The 27,734-nt window shown below is 43.6% G+C and overlaps 1 protein-coding gene across 1 annotated transcript in view; it reads right to left on the reverse strand.

Annotated features, from left to right (window-relative positions):
• The window catches only part of rsph3 (radial spoke head 3), a 90,891-nt gene that overhangs the window by 23,192 nt on the left and 39,965 nt on the right, over positions 1-27,734 (reverse strand). The window contains exons 5-7 of the mRNA XM_078556837.1: positions 24,735-24,938; positions 15,858-16,020; positions 4,245-4,331 (exon numbers count right to left, since the gene is read on the reverse strand). Coding sequence (XP_078412963.1) covers positions 4,245-4,331; positions 15,858-16,020; positions 24,735-24,938 — 454 coding nt within the window. The remainder of the gene's footprint in view (positions 1-4,244; positions 4,332-15,857; positions 16,021-24,734; positions 24,939-27,734) is intronic.

Consider the following 27,734-nt stretch of genomic DNA (forward strand, 5'->3'; position numbering starts at 1 on the left):
GGCACGTTGGATCCAAAACTGGCTGAGAGGCAGGAAGCAGAGGGTGACGGTAGGCTGGAAGTCTGTTTCCAGTGGGGTTTCACAGGGCTCGGTGCTGGGGCCCTTGCTGTTTGTACATAAATGATTTGGACTTGTGCGTAGGGGGTACGATCAAGAAGTTAGCGGGTGACACGAAAATTGGTAGGGTGGTAAATAGTGAGGGGGATAGCCGTAAACTGCAGAAGGATATCAGTGGACTGATCAGCTTATGTGGGGCATAGATAGGGTGGATAAGAAGGCATTTTTTCCATTAGCAGAGGGGTCAAAAAAAAGGTGGCATAGATTTATGGTAAAAGGTAGAAGGCTAAAAGGGGGGTTGAGGAAAAATCTTTTCACCCAGAGGGTGGTGGGAGTCTGGAACTCACTGCCTCAAAGGGTAGTTGAGTCAGAAACTCATGTAACATTTAAGAAGTGTTTAGAAATTCACTTGCGTTGCCATAGCCTCCAGGGCTACGGGCCAAGCGCTGGAAAATGGGATTAGTGTAGTCAGGTCGTTGTTGACTGGCGCAGACAAGATGGGCTGAACGGCCTCCTTCTGTGCTGTAAACGTCTATGAGTGTCATTATCAGTGCTTTCAAGTGCCACTTATTCACCAATAACGTGCTCGCCAATGCTCAGTTTGGATTCTGCAAGGACTGCTCAGCTCCAGACCTCATTACAGCCTTTATTTGAACATGTACAAGAGTTGAATTCCTGATGTGAAGTGAGAGTGATCACTCTGGACAGCAAAGCGGCATTTTTACCAAGTGTGGCACACAGGAGCCTTAGTAAAACTGAAGTCAATGGAGGTTATGGGGAAATCTCTGGCTGGAATCATACCTAGCACAGAGGCCAATCATCCCAGCTCAGGACATTATTATGGGGATTTCTTGAGCTGCTTCAACAATGATCTTCCCTCTATATTGTAAGGTCAGAAGTGGAGATTATTTTCTGATGATTGCAGAGTGTTCAACTTCATTTGCAACTCGTTAGATAATGCAGTAGTCCAGGCTTGCATGTAGGAAGACCTGAACCACATTACAGGCTTGGGCTGATAAGTGGCAGGAAACGTTTGCATCACATAAGTTCCAAGCAATGGCCACCTTCAATAGGAGAGTCTAACCATTCCAATGACACATGCATTACCATCGTCAAATTCCACACAATCAACATCCTGGGGTCAACATTGACTGGAGACTTAACTGGACTTGACACACTGTGGCTATAAGAGCCGATGTTTTAGTGTTAGCACATGTTCTCTGACTTCAGTAATGTTAGCATTGTGCCTTGTCTGAACTCTGTAGCATGCCTGACAATGACCGGATCAAATTACACATTGCAGAGAATTTCACTTTACAGCAGACAGGATCAAAAATACACGTTCCAGCCAAAGATTTGACATATATTGTCCTCCAAAAATCCATGTTGGTGGCAATAAGAAATTTTCTCCTGCCAACAAAGCACATGCAGCCACCCTTTACCCTCCAAGTCCAAGTCCTTAATGTATATCAGCGTTAGCAGTGGTCCTGGCACGAAACTCTAGGGAATACCACTGTATGCATCCCTTCAAAGTACCCTCTAATTTTTTTTTGGTGCACGTGGACGAATTTAAGTCTCTTTAAAGATTTTGGCACAGCCACATAGGCAGTTACGTAAAGGGGCTGAGAACTTTCCGATTGTTGTGCATCAATGCAGCTTAGAAGAAACATTGCCTCAGTCCAGTCTACTAAGCAGGCATTCACCACAATTCTGTTTTCTATCTCTTGGCCTATTTTGTATTCATGCTGTTACAGTCGCTTTTATCCCATGGGCTTCAATGTCGCAAACAAGCTCTGAAGAAGAGTCATATGGACTCAAAACTTTAACTGTTTCTCTCTCCACAGATGCTGCCAGACCTGCTGAGTTTTTCCAGCATTTTCTGTTTTTATTGCAAACAAGCCTATTATGTGGTGCTTTATCAAACGTCTTTTGGAAGTTCATACACAACATCTGAATGACCTCTGTGATACTAGAAAATAAAGAAATACAATATATTGTGGAAATTATTGATCACAATAAATGTTCTCAATAGCAGATCAGGCTTTTCGTAACTAAAAATGAACATAATTACTTCAGAATGTTGTACAAATTGTAAGTTACTTTTGAGCATGTTTTCCTTTAGACATTCAGTTGAGCTATCATTTGACCAAATTATTTTAGTTTGTTGCAGTTTTGGATGAAGTTTATGCCAGTGTGCTGTTTTATATCCAAAATTAATGGCACAGATTACAAAAGGCCATTCATGTCAGGTGCATCAGGTATGAAATTACACATTGCATGCAGACAAAATTAATGTGTCACATATATTATCATCTGATTATAGAGAGTCTATGGTAGAAATGTGTTGTACTTGGGATCCATTGCATAAATCCAAGAAATACTTAATAATTAAACTGTGTTTCAGGCCGGGATTTTCCATGCCTGCCGGCATCAGGCGTGTTTGGGCGTGAGCGGACAATATGGCGCAATTTCATGATGGCGTGAAACGAGTTCATGGTCATCCGCTCAGCCTGCCGATGGCAGGCCACGTTCTCTGCCATTGGATGTTGGGAACCTCATTGTAATGCATCAGCATATCATTATTAGGTGTGCCCGGTGGAATCGTCCCCTTGCCGCAGGATCATCCGCCTAAGTCGATGAGAAAACATGCCAACGGGTTTCATAACAGCACATAAGTGACATGCACCTGGTGGGCTGCACCTGGGACTTCGAGGTTTGTTTGCCTACCTTGCTTCGGTCAGCATTTGCAGTCATCAGCGCCAGACAGCACCACATCACTTTTAGGGGGGCTCACAGCAGGTCTCTGCCTACTAGATCAGCCATATGTAGGTGGCTTTTCAATGGCTGAGGGACTAGGCCTTGCTTGATGAAGGGGGAGAAGTAGCCTCAGGCAAGGGAAGAGGTTGCAGGATGAGGGCTGTACTGGGCAAGGAGGGTAACCCAGGGTGTGTGTGTGGGGGTACCTGTTGGATCTGCGCAAGTGGCCTCTAGATGGTGAGGGCTGAGCAGGCAGTCTCCAGAAGAGATGAGGTCAGATAGACATGTGAGGGTATGTGTATGAGAATGGGTGGTGATGTCCCTTGAGCTGGAAGTGAGTGGGATGCCAGTGAATATGTGATGGGCTTGCATGTGTGAGTTTAGAGTGATGAGATGGTTGCATACCTTGGCAGCACGAATGAGATCATTCATCCTCTATCTGCATTGGACGGCCAACCTCTTCTGTGGAGCACTGGCACTAATCATCACTGCCACTGCCTCCCAAGCCTGGTTGGTCACACCGCTGGCCATCCTGTGGCCAGAGTGGGGTAGAGGACATCGCGGCAGACCTCCATGGTGTCAAAAGATATTCCAGTGACGAGTCACTAAACCTGGGGGCTGCAGTCTTTTTGCCTTTTGTAGACATCTTCCCTGCAGTAGTCGTGGGCTGGAAGCACTGAGGTGTGTGCGCGCAGCTGGGCTTTAAATATGGTGCCCGGCGAGGTGATGGTGTGGTGAGCGAATGAGAGCTCGCCGGGCATGGAAACAGTTTGTTTTCCGGGAATGTATAACTAGTATGACAGGTGATTCTGTCCTAAGAGTTGAGAAAAAGACTGTGTGGAAAAGCTTTGCTTGGCTCACCAATAACCTAGCTGACAGTGCCTGTAGTAGTATGAGGGAATACAAGTCAGTTGATGCCAGAAGGGGTTCCCAATCAGTGCTGAGGTGGTGGGTATGAAGGGAAGGAGTTGACAGTGGTAGAAGAGGCCCATATTTTCCTGGTGGGACCCAGAGGAGCTCACTAGTTGCAACCAAGTAGGTTGTTAAAATTGCTTCGGGGTCCTAGGTGAAGAATAGGACTCTGATTGGCTTATATTAAATGAGGGGCCCACTCCACTCATCGGAGCTTGGTCTGGTTTCTGCCAAGCGGAAGGAAATAAAATCTGCCCCTCATGTATCTTTAGCTGGAGAGGAAAACAACATTTGTCTTAGTTAACATTTCAGGTGTGTGAACGGAAAGGTCATAGACCTGAAATATTAACTTTGTTTCTCTCTCCACAGATGCTACCAGATCTTCTGCATTTTCTGTTTTTATTTCAGATTGCCAGCGTTCTTGATATTTTACTTTTACATTTGTCTTAGCCTGTTGCATATGAAATAACCGAGTTTATGCACAGAAACAAAATTGTTTAGGTAGGTCAGTTACTTACTGTCCAACATAGTCCTTCCCAAAATTCTCTTCTCTATCGATTTCTTTACCTCTCCCATCAGCCAAGGCAGGAACACTTTTTCTACATCTAATGGGGAAAATAATCAACCATGAAAAAGTGAACCAATACCACAATTTTCTTGTCACCCTAAGACACACTATGTGACAAAGCAGAGTAAGTTTGAAATTAAATTAATTAATGTACAATTAAGAAAATAAAAAAGTCTCTAGAAATCAAGTGCTGATCAATGTATCCTCTCTTTTTGGCTAAGTAAAAATTCAGATGACCTAGCTATAAGGCTATGTGCATTCTTGATTAATTGCAAGTCCAGTTCAGCACTGGCAAGAATTGTAAGGGGTGTAATCCTTTATGGTATTTTTTGACATCAGGGCATAGAGTGCTAGGTTTCCCAGCTGTATAAAAGTGGTCTTCCACCAGACGCAGTACTTTTCCCAGGTGGAATGGAGAATCTCATTAACCTGTGAATCACAAATCAAAACCACATGGTGAACATACATAACTGAATGGGCAAATGAGTGGTATGTAAAGGACATTTCAATTTTAGGAATGGAAGAGATCCCACAAAACAGGTAATCTAATTTTCCTAGTTGATCAATCAAGGGAGAAAAGTTGGACCTTTGGCGTGCAAAAGAACTGTTTTGGATGCAAGTGTTCAATCAAAAACTGAAGTTCTTTAATAAATGACAGTGGGATGAAACAATGACATTTTCTCCGACTGTTAGCATTATGAATAATTGCTAAATTAATCTTCTTGGGGTATAAGCTTAAGACGTGGCCAGAGAATGGATTGTCCCAAATCCATTTTCTAATGACTTCCTCTTCATTTTCTGTGTGCCAAATACTGCAACAGACATTTGGTCATTCAGTGCCCCGGGAACCTACAGCACACAAACAACTGTCTAGATTACAAATGGGTTCAGTCTCTGAATGTAAAAGACCAAAATAGTTTTTTGCATTAACATAACAAGAATAAGAGACTGGATTAATCAACATTCTTATTCATTATTTGGAGGTAAACCAACTATCAAATGCAAATGAAAAGAAAATCAACCCAATGTGGTTAACCATGGAACAGAATCCAGTTTCCTGACTTCCTATATTACTCTATGGTTAATGCACTAAGTGCTGTGACATTGAGCCACGACCAGTTTGATCCTTGGTCCACAGAACATTAGTTGATTGAGGGCACTACAATTAGAATGCCAACTTGGGTTGTGGAGATGAGGAAAATATAATCAGACAGATCTCTTTGGGGCTGGATTTTGCATGCCCCCGCCAGGCGTGTTTTTGCCAGGGGGTCATGTAAAATAGGTCAGGTGGAGAGCCCACCACCTTCCTGTCCACCCTGCGCTGACCCCATAATATGCTAGGTTGGCGGGTGCTGAAATAGGCATTTATTAATCGGATTTATTTATGTAAATAAATAATTAAAGCTGTATGAGGCTTGCTATTGACCTGGATAATACGCTGCCTACACCATATTATGGCTAGTTTTGGCGGGCGGGTGGGCAGGCCGTTTTTTATGGCCTATATGGAAAAAAGGTGGGAAGGGGGGGCACCTCATTCAGGGGGAGCTCCCTGTGCATCCCCTTACCCCCCTCGAACCTGCCCTCCAAAACCCAGCCCCGGGCTCCAGGACCCCTCCCCACCTGAAAACTACAAGAGTTTATCTTTCAGGGGCAGCTCCTTCTTGCAGTCCTGGAAGTGCCCTTGACTGAAGCCTCGCGATGTTGGGACTGCTGGAGCTGCCGGTCAATTACAAAGGCAGGACTTCCTCTCACTGATGGACGCAAGTCCCACTCTCAACCACTTTAGCCCAATTGTGACGTGTTATGGCCACGGGGCAGGTTTTTTTCTGGTGTGTTAGCTTTTAGCCAACTTTCCTTTGGGGGGGGGGGGGGGGGTTGTGGGCATGGGGTGGCAAGCAGTCCACCCACACCCCCCACCGCCCACTGTAAAATGCAGCCCCCTGTGGGAATTGCACTTCAGTTAGGGATCACCATATAACCCAATGCCTACGTCCATAAATGAACAATGGCAACGTGGTTAGGTTGCTTCGAGATTACCTCAAAACTGTACCTCAGTGAATTTTCACATTCAGGACAAGATTGGATAGGAGTAGAAATTCAATGAATAATTGGGTGAATTTGCTCTGCTTATTGTCCTGGATGGTGTCAAGCCTCTTGAGTATTGTTGGAGCTACACTCATCCAGGCAAGCAGAGAGTATTATATCACACTTCTGACTTGTGCCTTGTAGATGGTGGACAGACTTTGGGGAGTCAGGAGGTGAGTTACTCGCCGCAGGATTCCTAGTTTCTAACCTGCTCTTGTAGCCACAGTATTGAAATGGCTAGTCCAGTTCAGCTTCTGGTCAATGATAATCCCAGGATGCTGATAGTAGAGGATTCAGCAATGATAGTACCACTGAATGTCAAGGGGTGATGGTTAGATTCCCTCTTATTGGAGGTGGACATTGCCTGGGACTTGTGTGGCATGAATGTTATTTGCCTCTTGTCAGCCCAAGTAGGAGTTGGTGCAAGTTGGGAGCCAGGCAGCAGGAGAGCATTTGAATAGTCAAGAAGTAACAAAGGAATAGATGAGGGTTTTAGCAGTTCACAGAATCATAGAATCACACAGTGAAGAGGCCCTACGGCCCATCGAGTCTGCACCAACACGTGAGAAACACCTGACCTAATCCCATTTACCAGCACTTGGCCCAGAGCCTTGAATGTTATGACGTGCCAAGTGCTCATCCAGGTACTTTTTAAAGGATGTGAGGTAACCTGCCTCCACCACCCTTCAAGGCAGTGCATTCCAGACCGTCACCACCCTCAGGGTAAAAACATTTTTCCTCACAACTCCCCTAAACCTCCTGCCCCTCACCTTGAACTTGTGTCCCCTCGTGACTGACCCTTCAACTAAGGGAACAGCTGGTCCCGATCCAACCTGTCCATGCCCCTCATAATTTTGTACACCTCCATCAGGTTGCCCCTCAGCCTTCTCTGCTCCAACGAAAACAACCCAAGTCTATCCAACCTCTCTTCATAACTTAAATGTTTCATCCCAGGCAACATCCTGGTGAATCTCCTCTGCACCCCCTCCAGTGCAATCACATCCTTCCTACCAGAACTGCACACAGTACTCCAGCTGTGGCCTCACCATGGTTCTATACAACTCCAACATGACCTCCCACTTTTGTAATCTATGCCTCGATTGATAAAGGCAAGTGTCCCATATGCCTTTTTTACCACTCCACTAACATGTCCCTCTGCCTCCAGAGATCACGCCAAGGTCCCTTTGTTCCTCAGAGCTTCCTAGTGTCATGCCGTTCATTGAATACTTCCTTGTCAAATTACTCTTTTCAAAGTGTATCACCTCATACTTTGCAAGGTTAAATTCCATCTGCCACTTATCTGCCCATTTGACCATCCCGTCTATATCTTCCTGTAGCCCAAGACACTCAACCTCACTGTTAACCACCCGGCCAATCTTTGTGTCATCCACAAAATTGCAAACCCAACCCCCCACATAGTCATCTATGTCGTTTATATAAATGACAAATAATAGGGGACCCAGCACAGATCCCTGTGGTATGCCACTGGACACTGGCTTCCAGTCACTAAAGCACCCTTCTGTCATTACCCTCTGTCTCCTACAACTAAGCCAATTTTGAATCCACCTTATCAAATTACCCTGTATCCCATGTATATTTGCCTTCTTTATTAGTCTTCCATGTGGGACCTTGTCAAAGGCTTTGCTGAAATCCATATAAACTACACCACCTCCAATACTGTGTCACTCCCTATATCAATTTGCTTAAGAACCTCGCAGTCTCTCTCCCCGAGTTCGATACCTTCATCCTCATTCTCTTGGGTGAAGACGGATGTGAAGTATTCGTTCAAGACTCTACCAATGTCGTCTGGCTTCACTCATAGATTGCCCCCTTGGTCCCTAATGGGCCCTACTCTTTCCCTGGTTATCCTCTTCCCATTGATATACTTATAGGATATCTTGGGATTTTCACTTTTACCAGCCAGAGCTTTCTCGTATCCCCTCTTTGCTCTCCGAATTGCTTTCTTAAGCTCCACCCTGCACTTTCTGTACTCCACTAATGCCTCCGCTGATTTGCTCCCCTTGTACCTGCTAAAAGCTTCTCTTTTCCTTCTCATCGTATCCTGAATATCTGGTCATCCATGGTTCTCAGGGCTTGTTACTCCTTCCTATCACCCTAGAGGGAACATGTTGAGCCTGTATCCTCCCCAATTCTTTTTTGAACGCCCCCCCACTGCTCTTCTGTAGATTTCCCCACAAGTAGCTGTTCCCAGTCTACCTTGGCCAGGTCCTGCCTTATTTTACTAAAATCCGCTCTCCCCCAATCCAAAACATATTTTTGCAACTTGTCTATTTCTTTGTCCATAACAAGTTTAAATTGTACCATGTTGTGGTCGCTATAATTAAAATGCTCCCCCACCACCACCTTAGCCACCTGTCCGGCTTCATTCCCCAGAATTAGGTCTAGCACTGCGCCGTCCCTTGTTGCACCCTCTACATATTGACCTAAAAAGTTCTCCTGTACACATTTCAAGAAATCCACTCCATCCAAGCCCTTAACACAATGTCAAGCTAATGCAGGGGATCAGTCAGGCGATGTTACGGAGGTGGAAGTAGGCAGTCTTGGCGATGAACGGAATACATGGTCGGAAGCACATCTCAGTCTCAAATATGCCAAATAGGATTGAAATAGAATGATTCAGCCTCAAACAGTTGTTGGGGAAGGAGATAGAGTCAGTAACTGGAGAAGACAGCTGGTGGCTGGAACAAAAGGCAACAATATTTATTGGAGGAAATTTCTACCATCCACTACTGGATATCAGACAAGCAGCGTGACAAATCAGAAACAGTAAAGGGGTCAAGAGGACTAGTGGTGCAGTAGAGTTAGAAGTTTTCAGCATACACTTGGAATCAGACATTGTGTTTTCGATGATGATACCAAGGTGCATATGTAGTTGAAAAATAGAAGGGGACCAAGGATAGATAAAAGCAAAATACTGCAGATGCTGGAAATCTAGAACAAAAACAAAAATAGCTGGAAAAACTCAGCAGGTCTGACAGCATCTGTGAGAGGGATATAGTTAACGTTTCAAGTCCGAATGACTCTTCACCAGAACTAAGGAAGAATAGAAAAGAGGTGAAATATAAGCTGGTTTAAGGGGGGGGGGTGGGACAGGTAGAGCTGGATAGAGGCCAGTGATAGGTGGAGATTGCTAAAAGATGTCATAGACAAAAGGACAAAGAGGTGTTGACAGTGGTGATATTAGCTAAGAAATGTGCAAATGGGGACATTAAGGGTAGAAAGCAGGACGAGAAACTCCCACAACTCTTTCTCTGGTACATCGATGATTGCTTCAGTGCCACTTCATGCTCTTGTCTGGATCTGGAAAAATTTATTAATTTTGCTTCCAATTTCCACCCATCATTTTCACGTGGTCCATCACTGACACTTCCCTTCCCTTCCTTGACCTCTCAGTCTCAGTTTCTGGTGATAGACTGTCCACCAATATTCATTACAAGCCTACCGACTCCCACAGCTACCTTGACTACAGCTCCTCACACCCCGCTTCCTGTAAGGACTCCATCTCATTCTCTCAGTTCCTTTGCCTCCGTCGCATCTGTTCTGATGATGCCACTTTCAAAAACAGTTCCTCTGACATGGCTTCCTTCTTCCTTAACTGAGGTTTTCCACCCACGGTGGTTGACAGGGCTCTCAACCATGTCTGGCCCATCTCCCGCGCTTCCACCCTGACACCTTCCTCTCCCTCCCAGAACCATGATAGGGTCCCCCTTGTCCTCACTTATCACCCCACCAGCCTCCGCATTCAAAGGATCATCCTCTGCCATTTCAGCCAACTCCAGCATGATGCCACCACCAAACACATCTTCATTCACCCCCCCGGCGGCATTTTGCAGGGATCGTTCCCTCCGGGACACCCTGGTCCACTCCTCCATCACCCCCATGCCTCAACCCTCTCCCACGGCACCTTCCCATGCAACCGCAGAAGGCGTAACACCTGCCCCTTTACTTCCCCCCTCCTCACCGTCCAAGGGCGCAAACATTCCTTTCATGTGAAGCAGCATTTCACTTGCACTTCCCTCAATTTAGTATACTGCATTCACTGCTCCCAATGCGGTTTCCTCTACATTGGAGAGACCAAATGCAGACTGGGTGACCGCTTTGCGGAACACCTTAAGTCTGAATGCAAGCATGACCCAGGCCGCCCTGTCGCTTGCCATTTCAACACACCACCCTGCTCTCATGCCCACATGTCCATTGCCTGCTGCAATGTTCCAGTGAAGCTCAACGCAAACTGGTGGAACAGCACTTCATCTTCCGACTAGGTACTTTACAGCCTTCCGGACTGAATATTGAGTTCAACAACTTTAGATCATGAACTCTCTCCTCCATCCCCACCCCCTTCCTGATCCCCCTTTTTCCAATAATTTATATATATTTTTCTTTTCCCACCTATTTCCATTGTTTTTAAATGTATTTCCATCCATTGTTTTATCTCTACCTTTTAGCCTATTTCGATCTCCCCCCACCCCACCCCCACTAGGGCTATCTGTCCCTTTCTCGTCCTGTTTTCTGACCTTAATGTCCCCATTAGCACATTTCTTAGCTAATATCACCACCGTCAACACCTCTTTGTCCTTTTGTCTATGACGTCTTTTGGCAATCTCCACCTATCACTGGCCCTCTATCCAGCTCTATCTGTCCCACCCCCCCCTTAAACCAGCTTATATTTCACCTCTTTTCTATTTTTCCTAAGTTCTGATGAAGAGTCATTCGGATTTTAAACGTTAACTGTATCCCTCTCCATAGATGCTGTCAGACCTGTTGAGCTTTTCTAGGTATTTTTGTTTTTGACCAAGGATAGATCCTTGGGAAGAGAAGCCATAGCAGACAGTCGGTTTGCTATGACTGGATAGATAAGAGCGTAACAAGGAGAGGACAGTGCCACCCAGCTGGTCAACAGTAGACAGGTATTGGAGGAGGATGGTGTGTCAACTGTGACAAAGTCAGGTTGAGAAGGATGAGGATGGATAGTTTAGCACAGTCACAGCCACATTGATTGTTTTGATACCACGGGAGGGTGTAAACCTGATTTGAGGGATTAAAAGGTAGAAAAGGTAGAGTGGTTTTGATGGAGGATTTTAACTTTCACATAGATTGGGACATGCAGACTAGCATGACCAAAAGGTAGTGAAAATCTTGAATGTGTCCAGGATAGTTTTCTGAGCCAAAGGGGCAGGCCATATTACATTTAGTAATGAATAATGAGCCAGATTTAGTTAATACCCCAATGGTGCATGAATATTTATCTAATAACAATCATAAGCGTTTGAAAGTGAAAAACATGAAAAAGTGATTAAGGTTCGAGGCTTGGGTAAGGCTGGTTTCAATGTGATGAGCATCAACTATCCATCATAAACTGGACAAACGTGTTAATGGTAAAATGACATAAGAACAGCGGGAGATGTTCAAAAAAGAATTTATAATGTGACACAGAGCCAGTTTATACTCTTAAGGTACAAGAGCTGTACTTGCCAAAAGAAAGCTGTTGATGACTAAAGAGGCAAGACATAACTTAAAACTAAAAGAGAAAACATATAAAAATGCAAAAAATAGTAAAGATCTCGACAAATGTGAAAGGTATGAAGAACAGTAAAGGGTTTTAGTAGGAGCTACAAAGAGATGTTATGAAAAGAAGCTTGCAAGGGATATCAAAATCAACAGAACATTTTTACAAATTATATTAGTAAAAAGAGGATGGTCAGGAGAAATTTGGAACCCTTGAAAACTGATAACCGTGATTTGTCAATGAAATGGTGGGCATGTTGAGTAATTACTTTGCATCAGTATCTACAGTAGGGGAAGAGGTATGGAATACTCTCCAATTGCCTGGATAAATGCAGTTACAACAACACTCAAGAAGCTCTACACCATCCAGGAAAGCAACAGCCCACTTGATTGGCACTCCATTCACAAACATTTACTCCCTCCACCACCGACGAACACTGGCAGCAGTGTATACCACCTACAAGATGCACTGCAGGAACTCACCAAGGCTCCTTAGGTAGCAGCTTCCAAACCCACGACTGCTACTATCTAGAAGGACAAGGATAGATGGGAACACCACCACCTGGAAGTTTCTCTCCAAACCACACACCATCCTGACTTGGAAATATATTGCCGTTCCTTCACTATTACTGGGTCAAAATCCTGGAGCTCCCTCCCTAACAGCACTGTGGGTGCACCTACACCACATAGACTGCAGCGGTTCAAGAAGGCAGCTCACCACCACCTTCTCAAGAGCAGTTAGGGATGGGCAATAGATACTGGCCTAGTCAGCAATGCCCACATCCCATCAACAAATACAAAAAAATCTGCCACTTGTCCCAAGGAGACTTAATATTAATCAGAGGTAGGGACTCACCAAGATTAGTGTAAGCAAGGTAACAATAATGAAGAAAATAATGGCACTAAAGAGTGACATATCCTCAGAACTAGATGGTTTCCAACCCAGGATTTTAAAAGAAAGTAGGTGAGGACATTGCTGATGCCGCAACTGTATACTTCCAAAGTTCGCTTAATTCAGGAACTGTAAGTTTAGACTGGAATATTGCACATCACTCTGCTACTTAAAAGGGAACCAGGGAATTACAGACCAGTGAGCCTAACATCTGTTGTCAAGAAATTGCTGGGGTCTATAAGCAAGGATAGGGTGGTTAGATACCTTGAAAATTTTCAGCTGATCAGAGAGAGCCAGCATTGATTTTTAAAGGGTAGGTCATGCCTGACAAAATCTGATTGAATGCATTGAAGAGGTGACTAAAGTAGTGGAGAGGGGACTGTCTAAGGATGTTAATTATATGGACTTCTTAGATAAAGTCCCTCATAAGAGACTGCCAACTAAAGTTGATGGCCATGGAGTTGGAAGCAAATTATTGATTTGGTTGGGAAATTGGCTGAGCGAGGATAATGGGCAGGTGCCCAATTTGGTAAGGTGTGGTTATTGTGTCCTGTAAGGATGTATTGAGTCTCAACTCTTCACTGTAATGACTTAGATGATGGGATAGAGCCCAAATACCTTAATTTTCCCATTACACAAAGATAGGCTGCATTAAGTAACAAAATATATTTATTGATAGCTTAAGTAAACATGCAAAATTGTGGTAAATGAGTTTCAATGTAGGTAAATGTGAAGTCATCCACTTTGGGCCTATAAAGGATAGGACAGGGCTCTTTCTAAATGATGAAAAGTTTGAATCTGTGAAGGTCCAAAAGGCACTTGGAGGTCCAGATACATAGATCATTAAAATGATCATGAACAGGTTTGGAAAATAATCAAAAGGTTAATGAAATGCTGGTCTATACATCTATAGGACGAGAAAACGAATGGGTAGAATTCATGATTCAACTATACAAATCCTTGTTTAGCGAACACCCGGAGAGTGACAGTATTTACAGTAAAGGAAGAGGTCAGCATGCCACATGTCCCAAGAAAACTTAATATTGAATCAGGGGCAGGATTTTGCCTAAATTAACATAAGCAACGTAACAGTAATGAAGAAAATAATGCAGGGCTTGGCATCACACCTTGAGGAAGGCTATACTGGCCTTGGAGACATTGCAGCCGAGATTTATCAGAATGATATCTGGACTCCAGGGGTTAAATTACAAGGAGAGATTACACAAACTATGCTTGCATTTCCTTGAATTTAGAAGGTTAAGTGGCGATTTGATCGAATTTTTCAAGATATTAAGGGGAACAGATAGAGTAGGAAGAAACTATTTCTGCTGGCTGGAGAGTGTAAAACTAGGGGACATTGTCAAAAAATTAGGGCGAGACCTTTCAGGAACTACTTCTACTAAATTAGGAACTACTTCTGTGCACCAAGGATGGTATACATTTGGAACTGTCTTCCTCAAACAGCAAGTGATGCTGGGTCAATTGTACATTTTAAACCTGAGATTGATAGATTTTTGTTATCCAAAAGGATATTGGGTAAGAGTGAGTATATGGAGTTAGGTCACAGATCAGACAATATCTCACTGAATGGTGGGACATGCTTGAGTGGTTAAGTGTCTTATTCCTGTTCCTATGTTTCAAAAACATGGGAGCTGAAGGAAAGATTGGCATGGATTGAAGAAGCAACAACATGCTCAAGGACTTTGAAGAGGGAAAGGAGGCCAGAGATGGGGTGATAATTTTCAAGGACATGAGGACAGGAACGGTGGTGTTTGAGCAGAGGGGTGATAGCAGATTTGAAGGAGTGAGGGACAATATCTGAGGAGTGTAAACCACTAACAATATAAGATAACTCGGGGACTAGAAATGGAAGTTGGATGGTGTGCAGTTTGGTATGAATAGGTCACAGGAGCAGGAGGTGGGTCTCATGGACAAAAAACTCAAAAGGGCATGATGGAAGACAGGAGGAGAAACTGGAGAAAGTTGACAATTCGGGGCTAGGGTAGGGGGAACCTTAGGTGAAATGTGGCTGTTGGGCGAGAGGGAGGGATGAAAGTGATAGAGGTGGCTGAATGAATAGTTATTCTTTGTGACAAAGAGCTCCTTCTATTTGTTGCTGAAAGGAAGGGTGGAAGAAACATGAGAGAGGGTTAAAGAAGGTGGTGTGGTGGAGAAGATAAAGTGGGATTATCTTTAGATTCCAGGATTAATTTGCAATAATAAGCAGTTTTGGCAGAGGAGAGCAGACCTAATGGGGTGCATCATGTGGTCCAACCAAATCTGAGGATGAATGGTTAAGCCCACTCTAAACACCCAAGTCTGCATCCCTTGGACTTAAGAAAGCAGGCACAATGTCCATGTGGGGGAAAAGCCAATGTGAGACAGAGTAATGGTTTTAATCAGGACAAGGGTCTCAAAGATAAATGTGAGGGTGCAATGCAGATATGTTGTGATAACTGGAGGGCCAAAGGTTAGACAGCTGGAATTTGAAAATGCAGTTGCAAGTGACTTGGGGAAGTATTTTTTCCAGGAGTGGGCATGGAAAGAAGTGAGATTTGGAGGGCAGAAGTGAGAGTCTGTGGGCAGCAATACAAGGAAGTGATCAGAGATGGCCTTATCTGTGATTGTCACAATGATTGTTGAGGTAATGTGAAATGGAAGTGGCTGTGAATATGGATAAGGGAATTCATAGGGAGAATAGGAGGGCAATAGACTTAGAGGAGAGACAGAATGATGTGTTGAGATGGAAATCGAAATCACCAAGGATGAAATACACTTGAAGTACAGAAGCTGAAGGGGGAAAGCGGTAAACACACCTCGATGAGAAATTTGGTTCGCTACTTGGGTGCGTGGTAGAGAATGAGGATTTTGAATGAGAGGCGCATGAGGTGCAATAAGGTGAGATGCTCAAAGGTAGAGAAGATGCCAGAGGAGTAGGGGGACAGATCAAAAAGATAAACTAAATCCGCAAACCAAATCCATTAGTTAGAGAAACAAATCTCAGCAACATTTTATTGCGAAGGTTTATATAGCTATAAAATATATTAAAGGCAAGCAAACCTCTCTCCACAGGATCATAGAAGTAGCCATTATCCCGAAGAGTACTGAAGACTGTAGGAATTAGGTCAGCTAAATAACTTTGCGCGAATGCACGGGCTGCAATCTTATCTGAAGTATCTTTTTCTTTCTTTAGCACATCCTGCTGTTGTTCCATGCGACGTTTCTGTAAAATACCACAAAGCTCCAATATTATATAGTGAAACTGCAATACTGTACTTGTTGATTGCTGTGACAAAAAGTGTTAATATTTTATCTGAAATTTCATAACCAAAGAACTTCATTGGGGTACCACTAGTAGCAATGTGCAGCTCACGGTGTGGAGGGCGCAGAATAACATCATAATTCCTTGAACTTGGGAGTAACACAAGCAATGGTCATGTACTGAAAGCAAGCAAAGTAACACCAGAAGAACAGGACCACTTTCACATAATTCTCAGCATCAAATTAGAGCCTTGTTGCTTGAAGACTAGCAACAGGATACTCACCTCATCCACAAACTATGCTGCATAGAGGAGAGGGCTACAGGGCTGAGGCTATAGGCATTAGGTTTTTGCCACTGCCACAGCACTGAAATGACCCCAATCAAAATCACAAATAACATCCTTTGTGACTATGGCCAAGGTACACTGCCCATGCTGGTCCTTCTTGCTCCCTCTGCAGCTACTAACAGTTATCTTCCTCCAATGCCTGTCTTGCGCTGTGCAGCTAAGTGGAACTACCCTTACTGTGTTCCATTCTTACCTATTGAATCATTGCCTGAACACCTCCAGCAATGACTTCTCTACCCATTCCACACTGATACCTTTGAGGTTCTCCAGGAATCTTGATTTGGTTTCCTCCTCTTCCTTATCTACATGCCAAACTATGCTAAGGCATGGCATTAGATTTGAGATGTATATCAACTGCTATGGCACAGCAGATGGTAAATGCTAAGCTGCTCAAATTCCAAAGGGAAACTTGAAATAACTGTCACAGCTTTTTTGCAATTTGTATATTTATTTTGAGATGTATGCCTTGAATTCAGCAAAAAGGCCACCAAGTCATATAGGGCTTCACAAAGCTAAATTAAACATTTATTAACAAAAAAAATAATTTTAAGCACATACATAGGTCTGTAAATTCCTACTATGATAACTCCTAGCTCCCCTAATTAATGTAATTCCCTGTTACACCTCTGTTAAGGCAACAGTAAAAACATATAGATTTTAAAAGACCCAGGCAAAGCAACACAATGCCCTGAACAGTCGAATTCAAAGTGTTTTTTCTTAACTTCAGTTCTTGCAGACAGCAGTTTGAGCACAGAGGCTGGAGGCTTTTTACACTTGTTAGATCTTAGAATGCCTTCCCTTGCACACAGCCTTCTCTCTTTTATACATATTTTCTCCTTTGAATGCAAATTCCCGTTGTTTCACTATGTCTTTGCACTTTACCTCTCCAATTATAAAAATCTATTATAATACCAGTTTTACCAGTAATCTTTGGGAAAAATAAACACACTGGGCAGAATCTTCTGGCTGGCATGCGGGTGGCGGAGCCCGCACACCAGCGCTTAAAATGTCGCAAGCGAGCATCCCGATGTCAGCGCGCGGCATTGCGATATTTCGGTCTGTGGGCGCGTGATGCAGCGCCCGCCATTAATTAAAGGCCTTGTTAAGGCCCTTAACATGCCAATCGTCGACGATTTTGAGGGGCCCGTGCATACTTCGGCTCGGCCACAGGCCCAATGGGCAGGCGGGTAGGTGATTTTTTTTACAAACCTCATCCAGTGGAGGGATGAGGTTTGGTAGTGGTTTTAAATAATAAAGTTTTTGTTTATTTCATTAACATGTCCCAACTCGTGTGACATTTTCACATGAGGGGGACATGTTAATTAAATTTTTATTGTTCTATTTTTTATACTTGCCAGCCTTTCAGCGATCTCCCTGAGGCAGCACTTTGCCTCAGGGAGATGTGCGCTTTTTCGTGCGCATGGGCTAAACAGCGCACTCTGACAGTTGGGGAATCTCTCCCCCCTAGCACAGGAAGCGCATTGCGCTTCCCGTCGGGCGGCCCGCTGGGCAGGCCTTAATTGGCCTGCCCACTTAAAATGGCGGCGGGGCCCGTTTCGGTGGCGGCAATCGGCTGCCCGCCCGCCGCCGAGCCGGTCGGGCCCACCCGCCCATCAAGGGCAAAATTCTGCCCACTGTTTCTTAACTTCTCCTGGCTAGGTGAAACATCTCACCCCTTCCTTTGAATTCAAGCTGTCTGGTTTATTTAAAAATGCAAATGTTCCCTTTACACCTCACATTCTAAAACTTCACCCATTTAGCATTTCAAACCTAGCTTCTCTTCTTAGACCAAAGCCTTCAGACCAGCTGTTTCTAATTCAATTAAGTCCCACACACACAGACATATACACATACATAGACACAGACTCCACTATTGCTCTACAATAAATTCCAAATGACATTATGAAAATTATTATTTCTTCCTGACACAACAGTAAACCACTCTACCTCTCCATGAACTTTCTCAATCTCGCCAATGTGATGATTGTTCATCTATACAGCACCCAGTCCTGGATGAGCCACAATTTTTTCCAGTTAAAAATTGCAAATACCAAAGCTATGGTCTTCGATTCCCGCCATAAACTCTGCATCCTTGTCATTAATTTCAGCTCCCCTCCACCTTCCTTTTCATGCTTCTGGTTGAAGTCAACTGTTCATAATTTTGCCACCCAACTTAACTCTTGAGTTTCCAAATTCATATCCTCTCCAGCACAAAGGCTGTCTGCTTCCACATCTGTAACATTGCCCAATCGCCATCTCTATTATAATGCTCTCCTGCTGACCTCCCAATCTGAACTCTCCATTAACTCAGACAAATTCTACTGCTTGTAGAGGCATACAAATTGGCCAGAAAAAACAACAGACCTGAGGATTGAAGGCACTTTAGAATTCAGCAAAGGAGGACCAAGGTACTGATTAAGAAGGGGAACATAGAGTACGAGAATAAGCTTGCGGGGAACATAAAAACTGACTGTAAAAGTTTCTATAGGTATGTGAAGAGAAAAAGATTGGTGAAGACAAATGTAGGTCCCTTACAGTCTGAAACAGGGGAATTTATAATAGGAAACAAAGAAATGGCTGAGCAACTAGATACATACTTTGGTTCTGTCTTCACAAAGGAGGACACAAATAACATACCAGAAATGCTGGGGAGCACAGGGTTTAGTGAAAAGGAGGAACTGAAAGAAATCAGTATTAGTAGGGAAATGGTGTTGGAGAAATCGATGGGATTGAAGGCCGATAAATCCCCAGGGCCTGATAATCTACATCCCAGAGTTCTTAAGGAAGTGGCCCTAGAAATAGTGGATGCATTGGTGGTCATCTTCTGAGATTCTATAGACTCTGGAACAGTTCCTACAGATTGGAGGGTAGCTAATGTAACCCCGCTATTTAAAAAGGGAGGTAGAGTGAAAACAGGAAATTATAGGCCAGTCAGCCTGACGTCAGTAGTGGGGAAAATTCTAGAGTCCATTATAAAAGATTCCACTTGGAAAACAGTGGCAGAATCAGACAGAGTCAGCATGGATTTACGAAAGGGAAATCATGCTTGACAAATCTACTGGAATTTTTCGAGGATGTAACTAGTAGAGTTGATGAGGGGGAGCCAGTTGATGTGGTTTATTTGGACTTTCAGAAGGCTTTTGGCAAAGTCCCACATAAGAAATTAGCGTGTAAAATTAAAGCGCATGGGATTGTGGGTAGTGTATTGAGATGGATAGAAAACTGGTTGGCAGACAGGAAACAAAGAGTAGGAGTAAACGGGTCTTTTTCTGAATGGCAGGCAGTGACTAGTGGAGTACCGCAGGGATTGGTGCTGGGACCCCAGCTATTCACAATATATATTCATGATTTAGAAGAGGGAACTAAATGTAATATCTCCAAATTTGCAGATGACACAAAGCTGGGTGGGAGGGTGAGCTGTGAGGAGGATGCAGAGATACTTCAGGACGATTTGGACAAGCTGAGTGAGCGGGCAAATGGATGGCAGATGCGTTATAATGTGGATTAATGTGAGGTTATCCACTTTGGTAGCAAAAACAGGAAGCCAGGTTATTATCTGAATGGCTACAAATTGAGAGAATGGAATGTGCAATGAGCCCTGGGTGTCTTCGTACACCAGTCACTGAAGGTAAGCATGCAGGTGCAGCAGGCAGTAAAGAAGGCAAATGGTATGTTGGCCTTGATAGCCAGAGGATTCGAGTACAGGAACAGGGATGTCTTGCTGCAATTATACAGGGCCTTGGTGAGACCACACTTGGAATGTTGTGTGTAGTTTTGGTCTCCTTATCTGAGGAAGGATGTTCTTGCTATAGAGGGAGTGCAGCGAAGGTTTACCAGATTGATTCCTGGGGTGGCGGGACTGACATATGAGGAGAGGTTGAGTCGGTTAGGATTATATTCGCTGGAAATCAGAAGAATGAGGGGGGATCTCGTAGAAACCTATAAAATTCTAACAGGACTAAACAGGGTAGATGCAGGAAGGATGTTCCCGCTGGTGGGGGAGTCCAGAACCAGGGGTCACAGTCTGAGGATACCGGTAGACCATTTAGGACTGAGATGAGGAGAAATTTCTTCACCCAGAGAGTGGTGAGCCTGTGGAATTCACTACCACATAACGTAGTTGAGGCCAAAACATTGTATGTTTTCAAGAAGGAGTTAGATATAGCTCTTGAGGCGAAGGGGATCAAGGGGTATAGGGAGAAAGCGGGAGTAGGCTACTGAGTTGGATGATCATAATGAATGGTGCAGCAGGCTTGAAGGGCCAAATGGCCTACTCCTGCTCCTATTTTCTATGTTTCTATAACATGCACAAGTCTTCTTCACCCATCATGCCTGTGCTTGTTGATTCACACTGGCTCCTGCTCCCGCAGTACCTCTCCCTTTGTGCTTAAATTCCTCCATGGCCTTGTTCTGCCCTTTTTGTCAGTAATCTGCTCTAGTCCAACAGCCCTCTGAAAACTCAGCTCCCCCAAATATGGTGTCTTGTGCATTTACCACTCATTGTGCATTTGTCTGCAAACATCCCGTGAGGAACTCCTGCAGCGATGTCTGGGAATGAGATGATTGGCCTCCATCAACCACAATCATCTTCCTTTGTGCTACATTTGACTCCAACCTGTGGAGAGTTTTCCACCCGGATTCCAATTGATTCCAGTTTTTCTACGGCTCCTTGATGCCACACTCGGTCAAATGCTGCCTTGATGTCAAGGGCAGTCACTCTCACCTCACCTCTGGAGTTCAGCTCTTTTGTCCATGTTTGGACTAAGGCTGTAATGAGGTCAGGAGCCGAGTGGCTCAGGCGGAACCCAAACTGAGCATCAGTGAACAGGTATTGCTGTATAAGTGCCGCTTGATAGCACTGTCGATCATCCCTTCCATCACTTTGCTTATGATCAAGAGTAGGCTGATGATGTGGTAATTGATTGGATTGGATTTGTCCTCCTTTTTGTGGACAGGACATACCTGGGCAATTTTCCACTTTGTCACGTAGACACCAGTGTTATAGCTGTACTGGAACAGCTTGGCTAGGGATGCAGATATTTCTGGAACACAAGCCTTCAGTACTACTGCTGGGATGCTGTCAGCACCATAACCTTTGCAGTATCTAGTGCTTTCAGCTGTTTCTTGATATCATGTGGAATGAATCAAATTGGTTGAAGGCTGGCGTCTGTGTTGCTGGAGACCTCTGGAGGTGGCGAAGATGGATCATAGGAACAGGAGTAGGCCATTCAGCCCTTGAAGCCTGCTCCTCCTGTCTGCATCCCATAACCCTTGACTCCCTTGTCTAACAAAAATCTGTTGAACTCAGCCTTGAATAAATTTAAAGACCCAGCCTCCACTACCTTCTGGGAAAGAGAATTCCACACTCTAATGAACCTCAGAGAAAAAAAATTCTCCTCATCTCTGTCTTAAAAGGGCTTATTCTTAAACTATGTCCCCGAGTTCAAGTTTCCCCCAAAGAGGAAACATCCTCCTGGTATCCACCTTATCCAATTCCCTCAAGATCTTATATGTTTCAATAAGATCACCTCTCATTCTTCTAAACTGCAATGCCCATTGCATTATATGCCCATTATAGGCCTAATCTGTTCAACCTTTCCTCAAAAGATAAGCCCTTCATCTCAGGAATAAGTCGAATTAATCTTCTCTGAACTGCTCCTAAAGTAATTATATGTTTTTCAAATAAGGAGACCAAAGCTGTATACAGTACTCCAGATGTGGTTTCACCAAGGCCCTGTACAACTGCAGTGAAACTTCCCAACTTTTATATGCCATTTTCCTTGCAATAGATGCCAACATTACATTTGTCCTCTTAATCACTTGTTGTACCTGCACACTAACTTTATGTGAATCATGTACCAGGACACTCAGATCTCCTCTGTACCACCAAGTCTGCAATCTCTCTCCATTTAAATAGTCCACTGCTTTCTTATTTTTCTTGCCAAAATGGACAATTTCACATTTACCCATGTTATATTCCATCACCAAAGTTTTGCGCCCACTCACTTAACCTGTCTATATCCCTTTGCAGAATCTCTAACTTCTCTTGACAATTTACTTTCCGACCTATCTTGGTGTCATTGGCAAATTTAGCTACCATACATTTGGTCCCTTCATCCAAGTCATTGATATAGATTGTAAATAGTTGAGGACCCAGCATTGGTCCCCGTGGCACTCCACTAGTTACAGCTTGCCAATCTGAAAAAGACCCATTTATCCCTACTCTCTGCTCCCTATTAGCTGACCAATCCTTTATCCATGCTAATATGTTGCCCTCTACACCATGTGCTCTTATCTTGTGTAGTAACCTTTGATGAGGCACCTTATCTAATGCCCTTTGGCAATTCAAATACACCACATCTACCTTCCCCTTTACCAACCTTGAATGTTACTTTGTCAAAAAAAACTCTAATAGATCAGTTAAACACTATTTTCCTTTCACAAAGCCATGTTGGATTTGTGTGATCACATTGCGATTTTCTAAGTATCCTGCTATAACCTCCTTAACAATGGTTTCGAGCACTTTCCCTATGACAGATCTTAGGCTAACTGGCTTATAGTTTCCTGCTTTCTGCATCCCTCCTTTCTTGAATAAAAGTGTTTCATTAGCTATTTTCCAATCTGCTGGGACCCTTCCAAAGTCTAAGGAACTTGGGCAAGATAATAACCAATGCATCTACTATCTGTGCAGCCACTTCTTTTAAGACCCAAGGATGCAGGCCATCCAGTCCTGGCAGCTTGTCAGCCTTTAGGTCTAATAGTTTTCCTAGCATCTTTTCCCTCATGATGGTGATCTTTTTAAGTTCCTCCCTCCCTATCACTTCGATTTTCAATTATCTTTGGGATGTTTTCTAAGTATGATAGATACATGGATGGGAGAGGTCTGGAGGGTTATGGACCAGGTGCAGGTCAATGGGACTAGCGGAATAATATTTCAGCACAGACTAGAAGGGCCGAATGGCCTGTTTTCTGTGCTGTAGTGTTCTATGGTTCTTCTGCCATGAAGACAGACACAAAATACCCGTTCAATGTCTCCGCCATTTCTTTGCTTTCCATTATCAATTCCCCCGGCTCACTCTCTAGGGGACCAACACTAGCTTTAGTTACTCTTTTCCTATTCAAATACTTGTAGAAACTCTTATTATCAGTGTTCATATTACTAGCTAGCTTTCTCTCATACTCTGCTTTCTGCCTCTATTATCTTTTTAGTCATTCTTTGCTGGTTTTTAAAGTCTGTCCAATCCTCTGCCTACCACCAATCTTTGCAGATTTGTACAGTGTTCCTTTCAATTTAATACTATCCTTTATGTCCTTATTTAGCCATGGGTGATGCATCCTTCTCAAAGAGCCTTTCTTTCTCACTGGGATACATTTTGCTAAGAGTCATTAAATATCTCCTTAAAAGTCTGCCACTGCAATGCTACGGTCCTACCTTTTAACCTAGTTTCCCAGTTCACCTTAGCAGCTCTGCCTTCATACCCTCAGTTACCTTTATTTAGCTTTAAACACTAGTCATGGAACCACACTTCACGCTTTCAAGCTGAACATGAAATGCTATAATGTTATGATTGCTGTCACTTAGAGGCTCCTTTACCATGAGGTTACTGATTAATCCTGTCTCATTGCACATTACCAGACCTAGGATAGCCTGCTCCCTGATTAGCTTTAGAGCATACTGCTCTAAGAAATTGTCTATAGAAACACTATAGAAAAGATGTGATTGCTCTGGAGAGGATAGAGAGGAGATTTATGAGGGTGTTGCCAGCATTGGAGAATTTTAGTTATGAGGAAAGATTGGATAGGCTCGGGTTGTTTTCTTTGGAACCGAGGAGGCTGAGGGGATAACTAATTGAAGTGTATGAAGGGTCTTGCTAGAGTGGATAGGTAGGCCCCTTGGTTGAGGGATCCATTACCAGGGGCCATTTATTTAATAAGTGGCAGAAAGTTTAGAAGGGATTACAGGGGAAATCTTTTAACTCACAGGGTGGTGGGGATCTGGAATTCTCTGCCTAAGAGCGGGTAGAGGTAGAAACCCTCACAGAATTTAAGAAGTACTTTTAATATGCATAATCAAGCGCAGGAAAGTGGGATCAGGCTTGATGATACTGATACTGGTCAGCTGGAAAATTTTTATGATTCCATAATTTCTATGAATTAAATGCTAAATCATAATAATCTACACTGACCTAAGAGCCCTACCTCTTAGTGATCTTTTAACTTCAAAGTCATTTAAATTTTTTCTTAAACTATTATGCCTTTGCACCCGTCTTGCACAACAGTGCAAGATAAGGATTACACATAACATATCTTAAATTGGAGTGAACTATACCTTTTCCTCTCTGTGCCGTCTCTCCTTCTCTTCCATACGCTGTACTTCTGCAAGCTCTGCATTGCGAAGCTCCTCGAAGTCACGTTGCAAAGCACGCAGGTTAGCCAGCTCCTCCTCCTCCATAACCTCTAGTAGAGCTTGTTCAATAGTTTTTCCCACCAGCACCTCCAACATTGGTTTCACTTCAATGTCAAAGTCAAACAGCTGGAAAAAGACAGGTAAAGGAAATTGAATCATTTGAGTAGCAGTTGTGACAGCATAAAACCTCAATATTGAATCTGGTACTTTTCATATACAAAGCACTATCTTACTTTAACTTATCTAATATTCACTCATGATGGGTATCTTGTGTGAAGGCAGCAAACCCCCATGGATGCTTGCTGTGTGAGACAAAGTCTATTTTAACTTCCAAGACTTATTAACGTTTAAAGAATATGCTGCTCTCCCAGTCATGTGACCTGCACAATTTCAGGCACCTCTCTGACTCAAATTCTTTGATGTGAAGGTTTCTGGCTACAGTGATAATAGGTCAAAGGACTTTCCCGCTGCCACCACTGCCCCACTCCCACCACCCCAACTTTCCTAATGCACCTTTGGAAGTCATAGTGGAGGAACCGAAGGTCAAGAGAGAAGTACTGTTTTCCAGAATGTACAGGACAGGAGCATCCCCAAAGCCACTGTTAAGTATGCCAGAAATAAGTGGCTGAGCGGGTCAGGACCTGGGTTAGTTGTAGGAAAAGGTAATTGACTTCATAAGAGCCTCAAGGTCAAGTACACTTCTTCATCTCTCAACACTACCTGACAAGACACCTCTCAGCCCCAACCCCACCACCTCCCTGCATTATATCTTTCAACAATCACAAAGGTACATCAATATGTGTCTCGTTCATTTGAAATACATGCATTTTCCTCTCCTCTATTCACACCAAGTACCATTCTCTTCTCAAACATAACACATGAACTTCCACCATTCCTTTTTCACTTCACATTATATACACATTCTTTATATTCAACAATTCCTTACCTTCATTCCATTTTCCTTTTCCACCTCTCAATATGTCCACTATATCCACTATACACATCTCCAGCAGACTTCTCAACACATACTCACTCTTACCCTCTTTCCAAAGGAACAATATCTAATCTGGGTGTCTACATGTTATTTGATCCCTTCCCTCAGCTCAGCATATTTGCAGCAAGCTTAGCAACATCAACTTACACTCTCTGCACTACCACACAACCATGTGCAGCTTCTCTGATTCCTCTCTCACATCACTGAGAAATCTCTAGAAGCAAAATGAATTCTTGCAAACCTTAAGGAGGACAATCCTCTGAAGGTGCACTGTTAGATGTTTCAACCCCTAGCACCATCTTAGACATTAGCACTCCATATGGGCTAAATATTCAACAAGAGGGGTCTCTGCATGTGTTGAAACACACTGCACCAATAGGCTACAGCAAAGTTAGTACAGGGGTTGCCTTGTTGATTGGTAAGGTCTGCCCCACCTCTGCTGAAGAAAGAGATGAGGAGTGCCATGAACCAGCTATGGGGAAAATCATTTCCCCCACTCAATCAAGGTGTTTGACTACTAATGATGAGAGTCCATGGATAGAGTCCATGTGGCATTGCCACTCTGCACTCTAAGCTGGATAGTATGACCACCTTCAAGGATGCTGGAGCCTTCCTGCTATGAGGTCCACTTCCAGTATGACTTTCAGCTTTTGTGGATGGTCAAATAGCTACCATGCATACTCTGGGCTCCACAATGGACAGAATGGTGGATTGAATGGTTAGGGGCATTGACGGGCTTGGTCAACTATTATTGTCTGTTGTCCTACAGACTACAGAAATTATAAAACCCAACCCCAAGGGAGTGGCAGTGGTAGGATAGAAGTAGCATCTGCAGGCCTCTCTTAGAATATCAGTATTCCTGTACATTCCTGCACCCCGTCACATGGTGTCAGACAGACAGCTGTGCCAAACCGCTCCAGCAGTAGTCAGCTGCAGAAGGTTTGAGCACTCAGAAGTCACTGGCCATGGACATCAAATGTCCGCATGTGAGGAATTGAACCAGCACTGCTCAGCCCACTAAGGGAATATCTTATAAAAGAAGTAAAGTTAGAGAACCTTCTTTAAAGAAAAGCACTATAGATTGATTAACAGAGAGAAAAATGAATGGAAGACTTTTTTAAAAATTATGTTTAGCATTACATTGATCACCTTTGGTTTGCAGAGTAATTTATTAGCAGCTTTGGAATCTGCATGGCCAGAGTGCAATGGATATAGATGTCACCTGAATGGTTTAAATGTTCTTCATGAAAGGATGAAAGGAAACGGGAAGAATATATCAAAAACTTGTATTGATATAGTGCCTTTAAAGTAAAGGTCTCAAGACCCTTCACACGAGCACTATCAACAAAATTTTCACATCAAGCTGCATAAGAAGATATTAGCACAGGTAACTAAAACCTTGGTCAAAGAGGTGGGTTTTAAGAAGTGTCTTAAAAGAGAAGACAGAGGTTTAGGGAGGAAATTTCAGAGTTTAGGCCAGGAGCTGAATGTATAGCCACCAATGGTGGAGACCAAAGTCAGAAATGCACAAAAGGCTGGAATTGGAGGAGTGCAGAGATCTTGTAGAGTTGAAATTGGAAGAGGGGGGGACTTGAAAACAAGGTAGAATTTTAAAAACCATGGTGTTGCTGCACTAGGAGCCAGTGAACACAAGAGTGATGGACGAGACATGTTAGGAGAAATACAACAGGATTCTGAATGAGCTCAAGGTTACACAAGTAAAAGGTGGTAGGCCAGCCAGGGGAGCATTGGAAAATTCCAGTCTAGAGGTAACAAAGGCAAGGCCTGTTTGGCAGAGTTCTCTTTGCAAGCTCTCAGGGATGGGTACAAGAAGATCAGCAGAATTAACTGATCCATCACATATTTTGCTGCAAGGTGTTCATGTCCCCCTCCTTCCTCTGCTGTCCTCGCACCTCAATCTCTGCTTG

The sequence above is a fragment of the Cetorhinus maximus genome, chromosome 14 (genome assembly GCF_964194155.1).
Source record: "Cetorhinus maximus chromosome 14, sCetMax3.hap1.1, whole genome shotgun sequence".
NCBI classification, from domain to species: Eukaryota; Metazoa; Chordata; class Chondrichthyes; order Lamniformes; family Cetorhinidae; genus Cetorhinus; species Cetorhinus maximus.